Below are 14,225 nucleotides of genomic sequence, written 5' to 3'. Positions count from 1 at the left end.
GACAGCCTGCCTAAATCCTGCTTCATTGTCTTTATGTGAGAAGTTGTGCCACTCACAGTAAAGTGCAATGTGATCTCACTAGGAAAGGTAGGCTCCAACTGTAAAATGCTGTTCAGGGATTTCATCCATACAACCTCCCCTACAACAAAAGAAAAAACTTAGTAATAATCACCACACTTGTGCTTCCTGCAAAGTCATTTCCTTTACTCCCAGCAGGCTGCATAAACAGCAAAGCTGCATGCTGATGAAAAATGAGAGACACAAAATTGCATCACTTGTTTGAGCGCTGTTCTCTGGCTTCTGGCAACGTGATGCTGGAATGAGTGTCATTCCAGACAGTGCAGGACTTTTAGGAAAGCCAAAGGCTGCATGCACAGGAGCGTGAGATGTGTTAGACTGCAAAAGCCACGAGTGGCTGTGGATGTCACCATTATTCCCCAGCTGCTCAGGTCAGAAATGTGCTCAGCGCTGCACCGGCCACAAGATGGACAGTGGGACAGTTCCATCGTGCCCTGGCAGCGAGCGGGTTTGCGAACTTGGCCGCGCAAGGGGAGCAGGGCAGGGCAGGGCTGGGCTGAGCAGAGCTGGGCTGAGCAGGGCTGGGCTCAGGTGTGCAGAGCTGGGCAGAGCTGGGCAGGGCAGAGCTGGGCAGGGCTGGGCAGGGCTGGGCTCAGGTGGGCAGAGCTGGGCAGGGCTGGGCAGAGCTGGGCAGGGCAGAGCTGGGCAGGGCTGGGCACCAGCAGCGAGGCGCGGGGCTCCGGGCAGCACCCGGGGCGGGCCGTGCCCACCGAGCGGAGGCAGGGCCGGCCGGGCGGGGCGTGTGTGCAGCATGTGCGAGGTGTGTCACGGCTTTGTGCGGCGGCTCCCCCGCCCCGGCCCCGCACTGAGCATGTGCCGGAGCCCCTGCCCGCCCCCCGCCCGCGGGCCCCGCGCCGCGCACCGAGCGCCGAGCCCCGCGCAGCAGCGCCCGCGCCGCCGCATGGGCTGAGGGTGCCGGCCATGGAGCTCCGCAGGTCCATCTCGGCCAGCGCCGAGGCCGAGAGACCCACGCGGCGCTACGGGGCGGTGGAGGAGACGGAGTGGAAGGCGGAGGCGCTGGGCAGAAGTGAGTGGGGGCCGCGGGTGCGGGTCCGGCCAGCCGGGGAGCCCCGGGTGCGGCGGGGCCGGGCGGTCCCGGGGGCTGTTGGCGGGGCGAGGCCAGCCCGGGCCGCTCGGGGAGCGCGGTCCGTGTGACCGCTTTGCCCTCTGAGCCGGGGCTTGGCCCGGGGCTGTGTGGGGGCTCAGCTCGGCTGTGCCGGGCGCTCCAGCCTTCCCTCCCTGCGGCACGGGCAGCGCAGAGCCCCGCGGGGAGCGGGTGCCCGGGCCAGGACCGCCGGGACGTTTGCTTAGCAGGTGGGATTTAACATAGAGATTTTCATAAATGTTGGTAGTCTTTAACGTGTTTCACGTCTGGAAAGCGCAGATGACGATCACTTTATTCCCTCGTTATCTCAGGGAGAGGGTGCAGCAATACAGCACTTAATTCACACCTTCAGTGGTTGCACTGTATTGATGAGCTCAACAAATGTTCTGTGCTGGGAGAGCTTTCTTGAAATCGTAATTTACCAGGAAGCAGCAATTGACATAACCTGTACAAAGTGCTGATGGAAAGAGTAGTTGAAAGATACATCACTGCCGATTCACATTTTCCATGGGACCTTGTTGTCTGTAAGGTACCAGCTATTATTCTTCTACTGGCACAACTGTCTTCTTTACAACCTAATAAGCTTGCAAACCCTGTATAATTTTCCAGGTAATCACTGAGACAAGAGATCTTGAAAAGCTAGTCTCAAAAACTGTACTAGACAGTATCAAGAAAAATATTTTCTAAGTTTCATCAAGTGTTTGGTTTGGCCACAGGAATGTTAGCTTTGTGTACTGTCTGTCGTGACACCTTCAACGTGGCTGGTACTGGGTTTGCTGCTATCTTTGGTTCCCCACCCATCTTGTGATGTGAATTGTGAAGTCTCACCTGGATGCTCTTAAACATGGCATGGCTTTGCAACACCTTGGTAGCAGATTTTAGCCAGTGCATCTGCTATGTTTACTTTTGAGAGAGTGCTGTGTTCTGGAATGATACTTCACCTCTAGCTTCAGTTTTCCATGGCTATGTTATTGTCTACCATATGCTGATGACAGGGTGTAATTCTCCAACTGATGCTTCAGTTGCAGTGTTGGTTTTGTTGCAGTGCCTGGCACAGATTCAGCAGTGAGAAACTCCACACTTTCTAAAATGGACCTAAAGACTGAAATCTCTGTTGACTGAGTTGGTTGAGTCAGACACATGCAACAGTTTTGCAGGTTCCCTGGCAGGATACAGACGTGCTTTTCTTGTTCTCATAACTGGGTCTGGTTTTGTTCCAGCACTCAGGATCTGAGTGCACTGCAGCACTTGTAATAACAATAATAAAAACTGCTATCCTGAGGTGCCTGGAAAGGTTATGTCTTGTAAGTTTTGAACAAAAGGTGGTATGTTTGGAAGAGAGCAATGTGCAGGCTGAGAGGGAGATCTGATCTGCTCAAAAATATGTGCTCAGCATTGAGGTGCCACCCAAATCACAGCTTGGTACCCAGCACCAGAGTGGGCTGTTGGCAGGACTAGGACCCAGTGTCCAGGTGTGCACCCTGGCTCTGCTCTAAGCTGCCATTCTGCACACTACTTTCTGTTTAATGAGAATATTTCTCTGTGTATAATAATTTAGATAGGAATAGGAATTAATCTAGAGACCATGATCTGTTCTTTGAAAAGCAGAAAATTATTATATTATATATTTGAATAATTGATTTCTTTTGTTTGCTCTTAGGCTCCAGCTTTTTTAAAATCCTGTGGAAAATGCTATTTATAGTAACTGGTTTAGATGATTCCTGCCTATCTTTCCTATTTAAATACTAACACTGTCTTCTGGTCACACTTTTGCATTGATTTAAAATAGATAGATCTTACTATTTACTGTAATGCTTCCTTACAGTCATCCTAAATTGCATGGCATGATGACAGTAGTCGCCAGACTGTCTGTGAAGGAGCTGAAAAACTGTCATCCCCTTTTTTACTGATGTTAACAATTAGTCTTTGGCATTTGCATATTGTTTGAAATATGAAATGCTCGTTAAGAGTATTAACAAAAGCAGAAGTTTATTACAGCATATGAATTTGCCCTTTTTACTCTGAGGATTTGTGGTATTAAATCAGGATGTCTTTGGAGGCAGAACTTGTGTATCTGTACAGCACTGCACAACAGACTGCTGCTCCCTGTGAGTGCCTGTGATGGGAGGGCAGTCTTATCACAAGGGAATGCACATCCTGGTTATGTCCATTGCAGGGAGAATGAACGTCATGGGAGTCAGGCAGCTGCTCCTCAATTTGTCAGATGGAAAGGAAGCTCTGTGCTGGCTTCTCTGTCCGTGGTACTGAAAGCACTGCTGGGGGTTGGTCATAAAGGAAGATGAGTTTCTTCTCAGCAATGGAACGTACATAATGTATATTTCTACCCTGCCGTGGCCTCTTTCAGCCAGGTCATCTGTGGAGTTAAGCTGGTTCAGAGTAGCTGAGGATGTGATGCCCTGTGACCTGACTGTGTCAGGATCTGTGCAAGCCAAATATGAAGCAAATTGCTTAAAGGTGTCTCTTTAACAAGTCCCTGAAGCTTTCTCTTTGCATACAAGAGGAAATTTCCAAGGACTAGAGAACACTAAAAATGGTGGTTTACTATGTACAGGGCAACTCATCTGTTTTCTAGTGCATGCATAGAAAAGACAAGCTTAGGAATTGTCAGTCTTGTGTAATAATAACATGGTTACAGCCTTCCCAGTAAATGATCTTTACAACATAGTCTTGGGGAGCCTGCTCTGAGGCAGAGCACTGGAGCACTTTGGTCAGTCCTTATTACTGAGTGCACAGCTTCATTTAGAATCATCTGTCTTGCTGCTGGCAGAGGCTCATAAAGCCCTGATTAAATAACTGCATGCACACCAGGCAAAGAGCCACAGAGAAACAAAGCAGTTTTTCACCATCCTTCTGGACACTGCACTTCTCAGATACATTTCTGCTGAGCTTTTCTGTCCTTTTGCAGTTTGTATGAGGGCTGGAGCTAAATGCAAAATTCGCCAGGAATCCTCCAGCTGAATCAGCGTAAGGAAGCAGAAATGCAAAAAAACTGCAAAGGTTATGTTTGGATGCAGTTTATTAAACATGAAACTTGTTTATTGTTTTCATTTGAAAGGTAACTCAGCACTGGAGGTGAGCTGCCACGCTCCTGTATTGCAGACATCCACCTTTTTGACTGTTCTGGGATATGATGTGCAGAATAGGGGAAAGGGACCCTGTTACAGCTCAGTACTACAGGAGCTGGAGATTCCCATCATGAGATTCAGCAGTAGCATGAAACCTTCACAGGTGGCTTTTCTTGCTCTCCTTTCTTGCTGTGAGTGTTGTAGCACAGGTTCTGTCCATGCAAGGAGCTGTGAGAGCACTCCAGAACAGCACCAGTGGGGTGAATCTAGTTCTGAGATCACTCGGATTTGTTCCAACAGCAGGAAGACAGAACAGGCTCCAGGTTCACTGAGATTCTGGGCTGACATATGTGAAAACCTATTTCACCATATTCACTTAGTTTGTCTTCAAAATCTTTCTAAACTTGTTAGCCAGAAAGATTCTTGTCTGTATTTACATGCTCTGCTGCTGAGCACTGAAAACACTGGCTATTTAATATTTTGTTTGTGTCATCTGATAGTTAAATATTCAAACAAATATCTTTGGGCTTTCTTTCATAACACCCCATATATTGCACAGACATCCACAAACCGATGTTGGTGCTTTGCATAAAAACTTCCTGTGACTTCACCCCCTCCCCAGTCAGTCAGGGATGCAGTATGACCCTGCCCATCATTACTCTCATAGCACTGCTCCCCAAGCTCATCATGTTTCCACTCTGATTTAAAATAGAAAAAAAAAAAAAAAAGAAAGAAAAATAAAGCTTCAGAGGCACAAAAAGAATTTATATGACCCAACCATTGCTGCTGTTCCTTCACAGTTATGCCCTTGTGTCACTGTAAATTCCCCATAATTGTTAATTGTATCTATTACAGGCAATAAAAGACACAAAACAAATTAGGCTTATTCAGGCCATCTATTAAATAGGTGGGAAAGAGGCTAACTGAAGGATACACACAGTTATGCTGCTTTTTATAGAAACAGCAAGAATGCTGGCTTTGTGAAGGTCTGAACATGGGCTTCCAACAGAGAATGTAATTAATATTCTTTCCATGTCTCCATTTAAAAAAAACCCTTAACCCACAACTGTGCAAAATTTTTTAAGAGAGTGACCAAAAAATGGAAAGTGACAATAAAATATTCATAGTGAACCTAGACCTTTTTAGAAAATATCAGGCAAAACATTGTCATCAACAAAGACAACTGATTGGAAGGATGCTGCCAGTTCTAGATTTTTACCTTATTCATTATTTTTAATGTTAACATATTTGTATTGTACTTCAAGAGGAAAAGCAGCCGTGTCTGATCTGTGGAACCAAGACAGAACTCCCACACTGAAAATCAGAAAGGGTTTTCTAGAAAGGATTGAGGCTGTTTTCTATAGAACAGCTGTAAAACTCACCTGCTTTGATGGCAGTCAGATGGCTCTAAACCTCCCCTACACAGCTTAGTGTTTTTCTAAATCAGTGGTGATTTTGGCTAGCAGTGTCTACCTAAAATGTTCCATTTAATAACCTCCACCAGGTCATTGCTGCATCCCCTGTAGCTCATGAAAGAAAGCTGTAACTTGGATTTTCATTTACTTCACAAAGAGCCCAGAGAATGATTGACAGAGTGAGACTAATCCAGTTTATACTATTATACACATTGTCTCATTTTTCTAATTCCCCCTCCCACAGCTGGTTGCTCCAGGCAGCTACTGAGACAGAGAAGGAAGGAAAAGGGAGAACTGGAACTATTTCAGTGCCTCAGAGTGCATTCTTACTAAAATATTGGTCAACAGTAGGGGGAACTGGGACTCTTAAAGCAGCTTTTTCCAGGTGATACTTTATGTGAGTGTCTCAGGGCCACAGAACTGAAATATATCAGTTAATGGGCCACCCTTGCTCCCATAGTCTCCCTAACACATTTCATGAGTTTTGCCCTTCCTTCACTTTTTTTGTCTGGCTATGTGTGTCCAGGGTATCTCAACAAAAAATGCAGCTTATTTACTGCCTAACTTGTCCCAAGGTTCTGCACAACCAAATCCATCCTGATTTAATCAAAGCCAGAGGGGCTGAGAGGAGCAAGAAGGGGCTGAAGGAGCTGGGGCTGTTGAGCCTCCAGAGGAGATGGCTGAGAGGAGCCCTCAGCAGTGCCTGTCAGTGTGAGCAGGGAGGGCTCAGAGCAGGGACCGGGCTCTGCTCCCTGGCCCAGCAGTGGCACAGGAGGAACGGGCAGGAACTGATGCCCGGGAAGTTCCACCTGAGCACGAGGAAGAACTTCTTCCCTGAGAGTGCCCGAGCCCTGGGACTGATTGTCCAGACAGGCTGTGGAGTCTCCCTCTCTGGAGATATTCCAGAACCATCTGGACACAATCCTGTGCTGTGTGCTCTGGAATGACCCTGCTGAGCAGGGAAGGAGAGCTGAGCACTGTGCTCCCTACCAGCCTGACCTGTTCTGTGTAATTCTGGATAGGGGCTACTTCACAAAAACATGGTGGTTATTATGGATCTAGATCTTACTGCTGCACATCCACTCACATGTCTCAGCAAAGACATTTCTCTCACCTGAGACACTTGTAAATCTGAGGGTTAATGGCTTCCAAAACTCTGTGCCCAACTCTGCCAAGCAGGAAATGAGCACTTAACATGTAATGCAGTGTTTATAGGCAAACCAGTGTCAACAATAATTGCTGAAAAAGTCATAGATGAACATTAAGTGTCATATTTGAGACTGTTGCTCATGAATTTTCTCATTTCCTTTAAACATATTTTACAGAAAAAATGCGTTCGGTTTGGAAAGTAGGACACTTTGAACTACACAAATCATCCTTGCTGTTGGTAGCCTGTGGGATTATGGACTCAGTCTGTGTAATTTTTTTTTTTTTTACTGTGTTTGATAACTGATGTCTTAGTTGCATGGCATGTTTTCATCAGAGAAACCACTTGTGAGAATGTGTGTATGTCTGCCTCAAGGGTGGTTATAAAACAGGAATCAAAACTTACATTTGGGATTGGGCATGCACTGCAAAGTACTGTGTATCCTGGTGAGGTTTCTTGAGTTTTCTTGTAGTCACTGAGCACAAGAAAGTTTGTAACTCAGCACTCTTTATTTTCTTGTAGTTACTGAGTGCAAGAAAGTTTGAAACTCAGCACTCTTTAATCCTTATTCCCAGAGGGCTTTTCTTCTGTAGCCAAATATGTTCCATTTTCATAAAAATCTTACTTAATAAAATAGACCCAGAGACAATAAATAATGCTGATTTATTTCCATGAAACATGTTCTGCTGTCTGCCTACTTAAAAGGCACAGTATAAATGGATTCAAAACTCAGAGATGAAAAATGTATGCTTGGAGGGCAAACTATGAGAAATCAGGAGGAGCACCCTTGGATAAATTATGTTAGTTGCCCTTCAGGACCAGAAATGAAACATGAATTATCAACATTCTGTCAGCTCAAAAAGGGCAAAATATCTGAGAAAATAATTTTAAGAGAGTTTGTTACTGAATGAGGATGAATGATTTCCAGTGACACAAGCTGCTCATTGCAAAAACCTAATGACTGCAAACCCTACCAAAATGCAAGAGGGAATTTGTCATTGTAAGACTATCAGCAGTGTTTAAGGATCTTTTTATTGCCCTGAATCCTTCCACCACCCAAACCTTCATTGATTAGGGCTTTTAGGAGTTTTTTTACACCCACATTTTGGTTTTCTCATATACCGGTGAAATTAGAACAAAAGATCTCACTATAAAGTGATTTAAAAGATTACTTAATCTTTTGTAGAAAACAACTCAAACCAAGAAAGGAATCAACAGTCATTTCTACCACTTCTGTCCTTGCAGTCCAGGAGGCCAAAGTGAATTTTAGAATAATGGAGTTGAAGCCAAAAGAGCAGGACAGTGACCTGACCTCCCTGGGAAAGGATGGAGGAGCCTCATTGACACTTTCTTGGTTGAAAATAGAAAACACAGTGCTGACTCCATTGGCAGGAATGGAGATTTCCTCACTGATTTCAGTAAAAGCAAAACTGGACCAGGCTCTGTGCCTTCATCTCCTAGAGCCCTGCTCACCTTGATGTTCTTCAGAAAACTGGAGAGGGAATCTGGGGCTGTGTCGCTGCCAGGAGGGCTCTCCTGGGAATCTGTGTCAGGCTGCCCCATGGGGTTGGTCTCTCTGCCCTCACTTGTCCCTGTGGCAAGCAGGGATGAGCATTTTCTCCCTGGAGAACCATTTGCACTGGCAGGGTAGTGGCACTTCAATCTCCCTGCCTGAGCAGTGAATCATTAGGAAACACATTGGAGCCCCTACAGCGAGCGCTGCTCCTCAAATTATCCTTTTTCACACCAGAGAAAGTCACAGAAATTCAGTTATGCATTTGTGTCCCCACCTTCCTTATCCAATCTGTAGTTTCTCTCCTTATCCTCTACCATGGATTCCCAAACAGCTTCCTCTGGGCATGGTGCCTGGGAGGGGATTGAAGTTCCTGCAGTTTGGCAGGTTCTGAGCACACATTTTCCTTCAGGCTGATGTTGTCTGTGGCACAGAGAGTGTGTGGGATGTGATAGTGAAGGGCAAGCCATGGTGATTTGAAAGCCAGTAAAATCAGGATCCATTTGTCTCTGCCTTGGCAAGGGGTGAAACATCCTGTGATTATGAAATTTCTTTCTTTCTGGTATGCAAAAAGAAGGTGACGGCCAGCTATCGATTTGTTTCAGGTGTAGATAAGCTCTGCTTGAATTCCTTCATTTCTTTGCCTCTGAGACCTCAATCAGCTCAAACTCATAGCTGCCCAGTGCCAGTTGTGAGGAAGAAAGTATTAGTGTATAAGAAAAGTGAATCAAAAGTCAGTATGCAAAAGCAATTTACTCGGTGCAGACAGAGCTTGCTAGAGAATGACTCCACATCCACAGATGAAAGGCAAGTACAAAACATTTTTTTGCCAGCTGTCATCATTTGTGTGAGTTGAAGAGCCCTGTGCTGTTTCACCTCAGAATTCAGTGAGAAAGAACCAGATGGTTTTGTCTTTTCTGGCTCTGGCTATTTGATCTTTAAGAAAGGACACAGCTTTTGCCTGTGGCTCCCTGCAGATATTGTGTGCCTCATACACTGAAGAACAAGATCCCAGTATGATTCTCTGCTGCCTGACCTCCCACTCTGCTGTCAGACTGTACACATTGTATGCCCATGGCCTTAAGAATAGCAACATTCATTCCCCTGAGAAATTACTTGTCCCATCAAATGAGAAACACCTTTTTTCCTTGGCTCCTGAGCAGCATTTTCCCAATATTTATTTACTTGCTGGAGTGGGAATCTGTTATGTGAACCAGTTTCTTTGCTGTCTGAAGCAGCTCTCTACATCAGAAACAGTTTTGGTCTTTACTGGATTGGACTTGTATGTCTATAATAATTACCCAGTGGTTTTGTAGTTACCCAAAATTACCTACCAGCTAAGATGTTTAGATCACTGTTAGAAAACTGTGTTAGAGAATCACATCACAGGGTGGGGAGAGAGACAGAAAAGCAAACTCTCTGGTATGCAGTCAAATAAGGTCCTGAAGGCGTGAAATCTTAAAATGCCTGTGGCCATTTTACTATTATTTCACTTGCACATATGCTGCTCTTTATCGACTGATGCTCATATATTTATTCCTAAAGAGGTTTTACAAGACTCTTTGAGAGTGAACATTTTATTGACTTTGTGTTTTGGAGTTAAAAATAATTAATAAGGATAGAAAAAAGTCTTTAAAAAGTACCAAACTAAATAAGTTTTGAATCCCTCAACATTAGCTGTAGCTGGCACTGTCACAGCATTTGAAACATAAGTGCTGAAGCTTTTTGTTAGTATTACAGGATCAGAATCTGACTCTGGTGAGGAATAAAATGGAAATCCACAGGCTGTTTCCTTTGACCACTGAGCAAAATGACAGAAGTAAATGAACAAGTAATCTGTGTTTCTTAATACTGCTTTTTAAATCTCCATGACATAAAATGAAGTGATGTAGCATGAATTGCTTTCCTTGGAGTGTGGCTTCAACTCAGCCTTGCTGCAGATGGGAATGTGCAATGATTTCAGTGAAGATCCACACGAGGGAAGGTACCTGCCACAGCAAGGAACTGTTCCAGTTTCTATTTCCAGCCTCCTGGTAGTGCTCAGCCTCCTGCAGGGCTGGGCACAGAAACCCCTTCCAGAGCCTTCCTGGCTCCTGGCAGCTCTCCTGAGCCACACTGAAATAGCTCCTCACAGATGCAGCTCTAACCCAGTGCCACTGAATAAAACTGACAATGAGGGCTCCTGGCTCGACCTTCAAAGGCAATTTTCCCTAATTTTTTGTGTCCTGCTTTGGATCCATTTTTTCATAGAAAGAGCTGTCAGATCACATCCACTGTGCAAAGCTCCCCACCAGGCTGCACACAGCTGTATGTTCTCCTCATTCTCTGAAGGACAAACTGCTGTTTAAAGTGCACAAGGTTGTATTTTCAATTCATAGCATCATGGGAAAAGGTGAAAGGACTATGGAAATCCAATAGCAGCTGCATTGTCAGCATCATGGTTTATTTAAATGTCAAGCAAGTTTTCGTCCCACACAGGTTTATTTTGAAAAATAAAATATTCTTTTGAGCCCTTGGTCTGTTCCTCTGTCCTGCACACCCCCCACCTGTGTGAAGGTATTAGTGAGCAGATACCAAGAGCTGGCTACTCTGGGACTTGCAACTCCTGACTCTTTTGTATTCTTTTTAAATAATTGGAGAGCTACTAGGAAAGCTAGTGCCTGTTTTCACAAATCAGAACTCTAGAAAGAGGTAACTAATGCAGTTTGATTTCTGGCTGTTACTTTCTCTGCCTCTGAGGCACTGGAGGTCACTGGAGGGAGGACAAGTGAGTGGTGCTTGTGTGTGGGAAACACTGAGGTATCTGCAGGTGGCCAGTGACCAGTGTGGTCCTTTATTTATTTGCTGATAAACTGAAAAAAGTATTCAAGAGGGATGTAACAGTGGTACTAGGACAATCACTTGGGGAAGAGGGGAATATTAAGGCCTATTTCAAGGTTTACATGTTATGGAACTGTTTCCATATACTCCCTGATCAGGATGGGTGCCAGTTCCTGCCCTGGCTCCAGCAGCATTTTCCACTGTGTTCAGTCTTGTCTTTGACACAGGCACAGTGTGCTGGAATGAATGACTGAGCTTAATTCATCTCACCTTGATTCCTCCTGGCTTTACTGCAGCTTTCTGCCTCGTCTCCCATGTTTATTCAGAGAAAGAAGGACAGGGTTCAAACCCTGCTCCAGGGCTGTGCATGCAGAGCTGCAGGATCTGAGGCTGGACACACCACACCTAATGCACAAAAAACATTCTGAGCTTGTGTGGTCCAAGTTGTGTCTGTTCAGCAGAGATATCCTGCAAGGGAGCTGAAATTTCAGGGTAATTCCCTATCAGAAACAAAGAACACGTACAAGAACTCTTCCAGCATCACTCTTGCCCAGGCAAAGCATTTTTTTCAAGCATTCAGTCTTTCTAGTTTTATTTAGTTGCAGTCATTTCATAGTAGCTGATGTGAGCTTTTTTATGTAGAATAGTCTGGATATAAAATATCTTTGTAAAAGTATTCTTGTAGTGGAGAAAATCACAGCACTTAATTTTATTGTTTTGAAATTATGTGGTTAGCCACAACAGAGTAAATCTGATGTAACTGTTCTCATGCTGGGAAGGTGTTACAAGCAAGAAAAAACTGTCTCCTATGAATCCTCCACATATGTAGGTATTTACAGCAAGGAAATATTGTCCTTGTGGCGTGTTTGCATTCACTCTGCACAAGGGAGCAGAGACACTTCTGTGTGTGTTTATAAGGAGGTCATCCAGTGCCCTTTGCAGTGGAGTAAAATATACAAGGAGCAGGAAACAGGATCCCATCTCATGGAATATCCTTTTAATGATTTTCCCAGGTTTCCTCTTTCTGCAGTGGTAGAAAGACAAAATATCCAAGCTAGAAACCATTTTCTGCCTGCTAGGACAAATGATCAGGATTCTCATCAGTTTCCAGGTCCTGTGGAACGTCCTCCCCTAATAACAGTGGAGAGGTTTTTGTGTGCTGTCCCAGAAGAATGGATAACAATGACATTTTTGTGGGCTAACCCAGGGCATTATCAGATGCTGGTTAGGATAAATGGGTGTTTGCTGGTGAGTCAAATAAAGAAACAGGCAGCATGGGAGATGGCTGTTTTGAGATGTGTATCTTTCTAAATGAATCAATATTGCAAACAAACTGAAAAATGTGCAAACAGCTGCAAATAAAATAGCATGAACTGTTTATAGCAGTACTTGAGCATTGTTTTATACCCCAGTCTGCACCAACACAAATTAGGTCAAAGATAATCAATTCAGATAAATGTTTGTAAAAATGAGATTCATCACAAAAGGCTTACTTAATCCAGAAGGTCATTAACTTTGAATAATGAGTTCTGAGGAAATAATTAAATGGAGCTTATATTTTCCTTTTTATAAATAATTTCCCATTAAATGTAAGAATTAGTACACAGAGCTTAAAACTGCAAGAAAAAGGTGAATTCATGATTTAATCCTGTGGAATTTACTGTATGAACAGTGGTCTGAGGCAGGTTATAGTGAGTGTGTTTTGTCTATTCATCCTGTCTGATAGCACTTCCTGAAAAGAGCCAATATTATTTTCTTTGCTGGTTGCAAGTTTTCATATAGCAACAGGGAGATAAACGCCGATTGAAATAGGAAAATCTCATTGTAAAGCCAGAAAATCAAATAGGAAAGGTTACCTGAGGGGGGAAGAAGAAGGAAAAAGGAAGCAATTTAGCTTAATTCATTTTAAAAACCAACAGATTTTATGCTGGTGGCATCCCAATATTTCACTGAAAGACAAATTTGTTTCTAGCTCTTCTTAGGCTTATATTTAATTCATAAACAGAGGATTTCAACTTAAGAAACACAGGATTGTAATTTGTTGGGTTTGTGGTGGCTAATTCTTGGTGAAGTGTATGTTCAGCATATGTCAAAAATCTTGATCTCACCCTTTAATGTAATGTGGAGGTGCACTGAGATGAAATTTGTGGCTCAGATGAAAAAAAAGTCCTTTTTCTAACACCTGCCTCATTAGAAAGGTGACTTCTCATAGAGGAGACCTCAAACTTTGCACCAAGTATTTGTGTTTGTAATGATTTTTTTAGAACAGAGTGAGTTCATACATGAGTTATGAGGTCACATATTGCCTTGGTACTGAGAATTTCTCTGGGCAGCATTTTAAATGGAACACATTCCAGACTGGGTGTGTAATTAAGAAAATCTCTAAGTCTGTGATATGTGGTATATGAAACAGTATCTTGAGAAATCAGCTGGTTTGTCTCACATGCAGAGATTTATTTATTTGTTTATCTGTGTGTAGGGGCAGAGAGAAGAGTGAGGAACCAGAAGAACAGAACATTAGGGGAAGTTTCTGGGTTTAGTTCTGCTGGGATAATGAGGGCACCCTTCCCTGTGGTTAGGTCAGTAGGACAATCCTGATGAAACACACAGTGGTACATCTCCTAGAAGGAGGTGGGAAAATGCCACTCTGTTATTTCAGTTACAGCAAGACAAATTAGGTTGCTTAGTTCCAGACTGACATTTAATGTGGTCTGGGGGAAATTGCTTTCACACCTCACCTGAACTCACCAGCCAAATGTGTAAAAAGTCCTGTTGTCAGAGCATCTGGCAACAAGGAATGTGGTACTGGTACCCAAACTAGAGTTTATTTAGAATGGGGAACAACAGTAGGAAGTCTGGAAAATGTCCTTGCACAATTCAATTATAGTACTTTGTGAAGTCTGTCATAAATCTCTGCAGACCTAATTATGTGGACAGCTTTTCTTTAAATCCCACTCAAACCCACTTAATCCTTCTTTATGCCCAACAAAAATGGTTGGATGAGATACCACAGGCTATTTTGCAAATGGACTGAAGTTGTCTTGGAGAGAGTTTGTGGCTC

The 14,225-nt window shown here is 43.9% G+C and overlaps 1 protein-coding gene across 2 annotated transcripts in view; it reads left to right on the top strand.

The window, feature by feature from the left end:
• The first annotated feature begins 851 nt into the window (after window positions 1-851).
• BMERB1 (bMERB domain containing 1) overlaps window positions 852-14,225 on the top strand; it is a 46,851-nt gene continuing 33,477 nt past the window's right edge. The window contains exon 1 of one of the 2 annotated variants that reach the window (XM_071444175.1): window positions 852-1,105. In XM_071444175.1, the coding sequence (XP_071300276.1) occupies window positions 1,000-1,105 (106 nt within the window). In that variant the 5' untranslated portion in view covers window positions 852-999. The remainder of the gene's footprint in view (window positions 1,106-14,225) is intronic. The other variant, XM_071444177.1, reaches the window with a different exon arrangement.

The sequence above is a fragment of the Agelaius tricolor genome, unplaced genomic scaffold (assembly GCF_023055355.1).
Source record: "Agelaius tricolor isolate 1412-34295 unplaced genomic scaffold, bAgeTri1.0.p SCAF_19, whole genome shotgun sequence".
In the NCBI taxonomy this organism is placed as follows: Eukaryota; Metazoa; Chordata; class Aves; order Passeriformes; family Icteridae; genus Agelaius; species Agelaius tricolor.
Note: the sequence above shows the minus strand (reverse complement) of the source record. Positions and strands in the feature narration are given on the sequence as shown.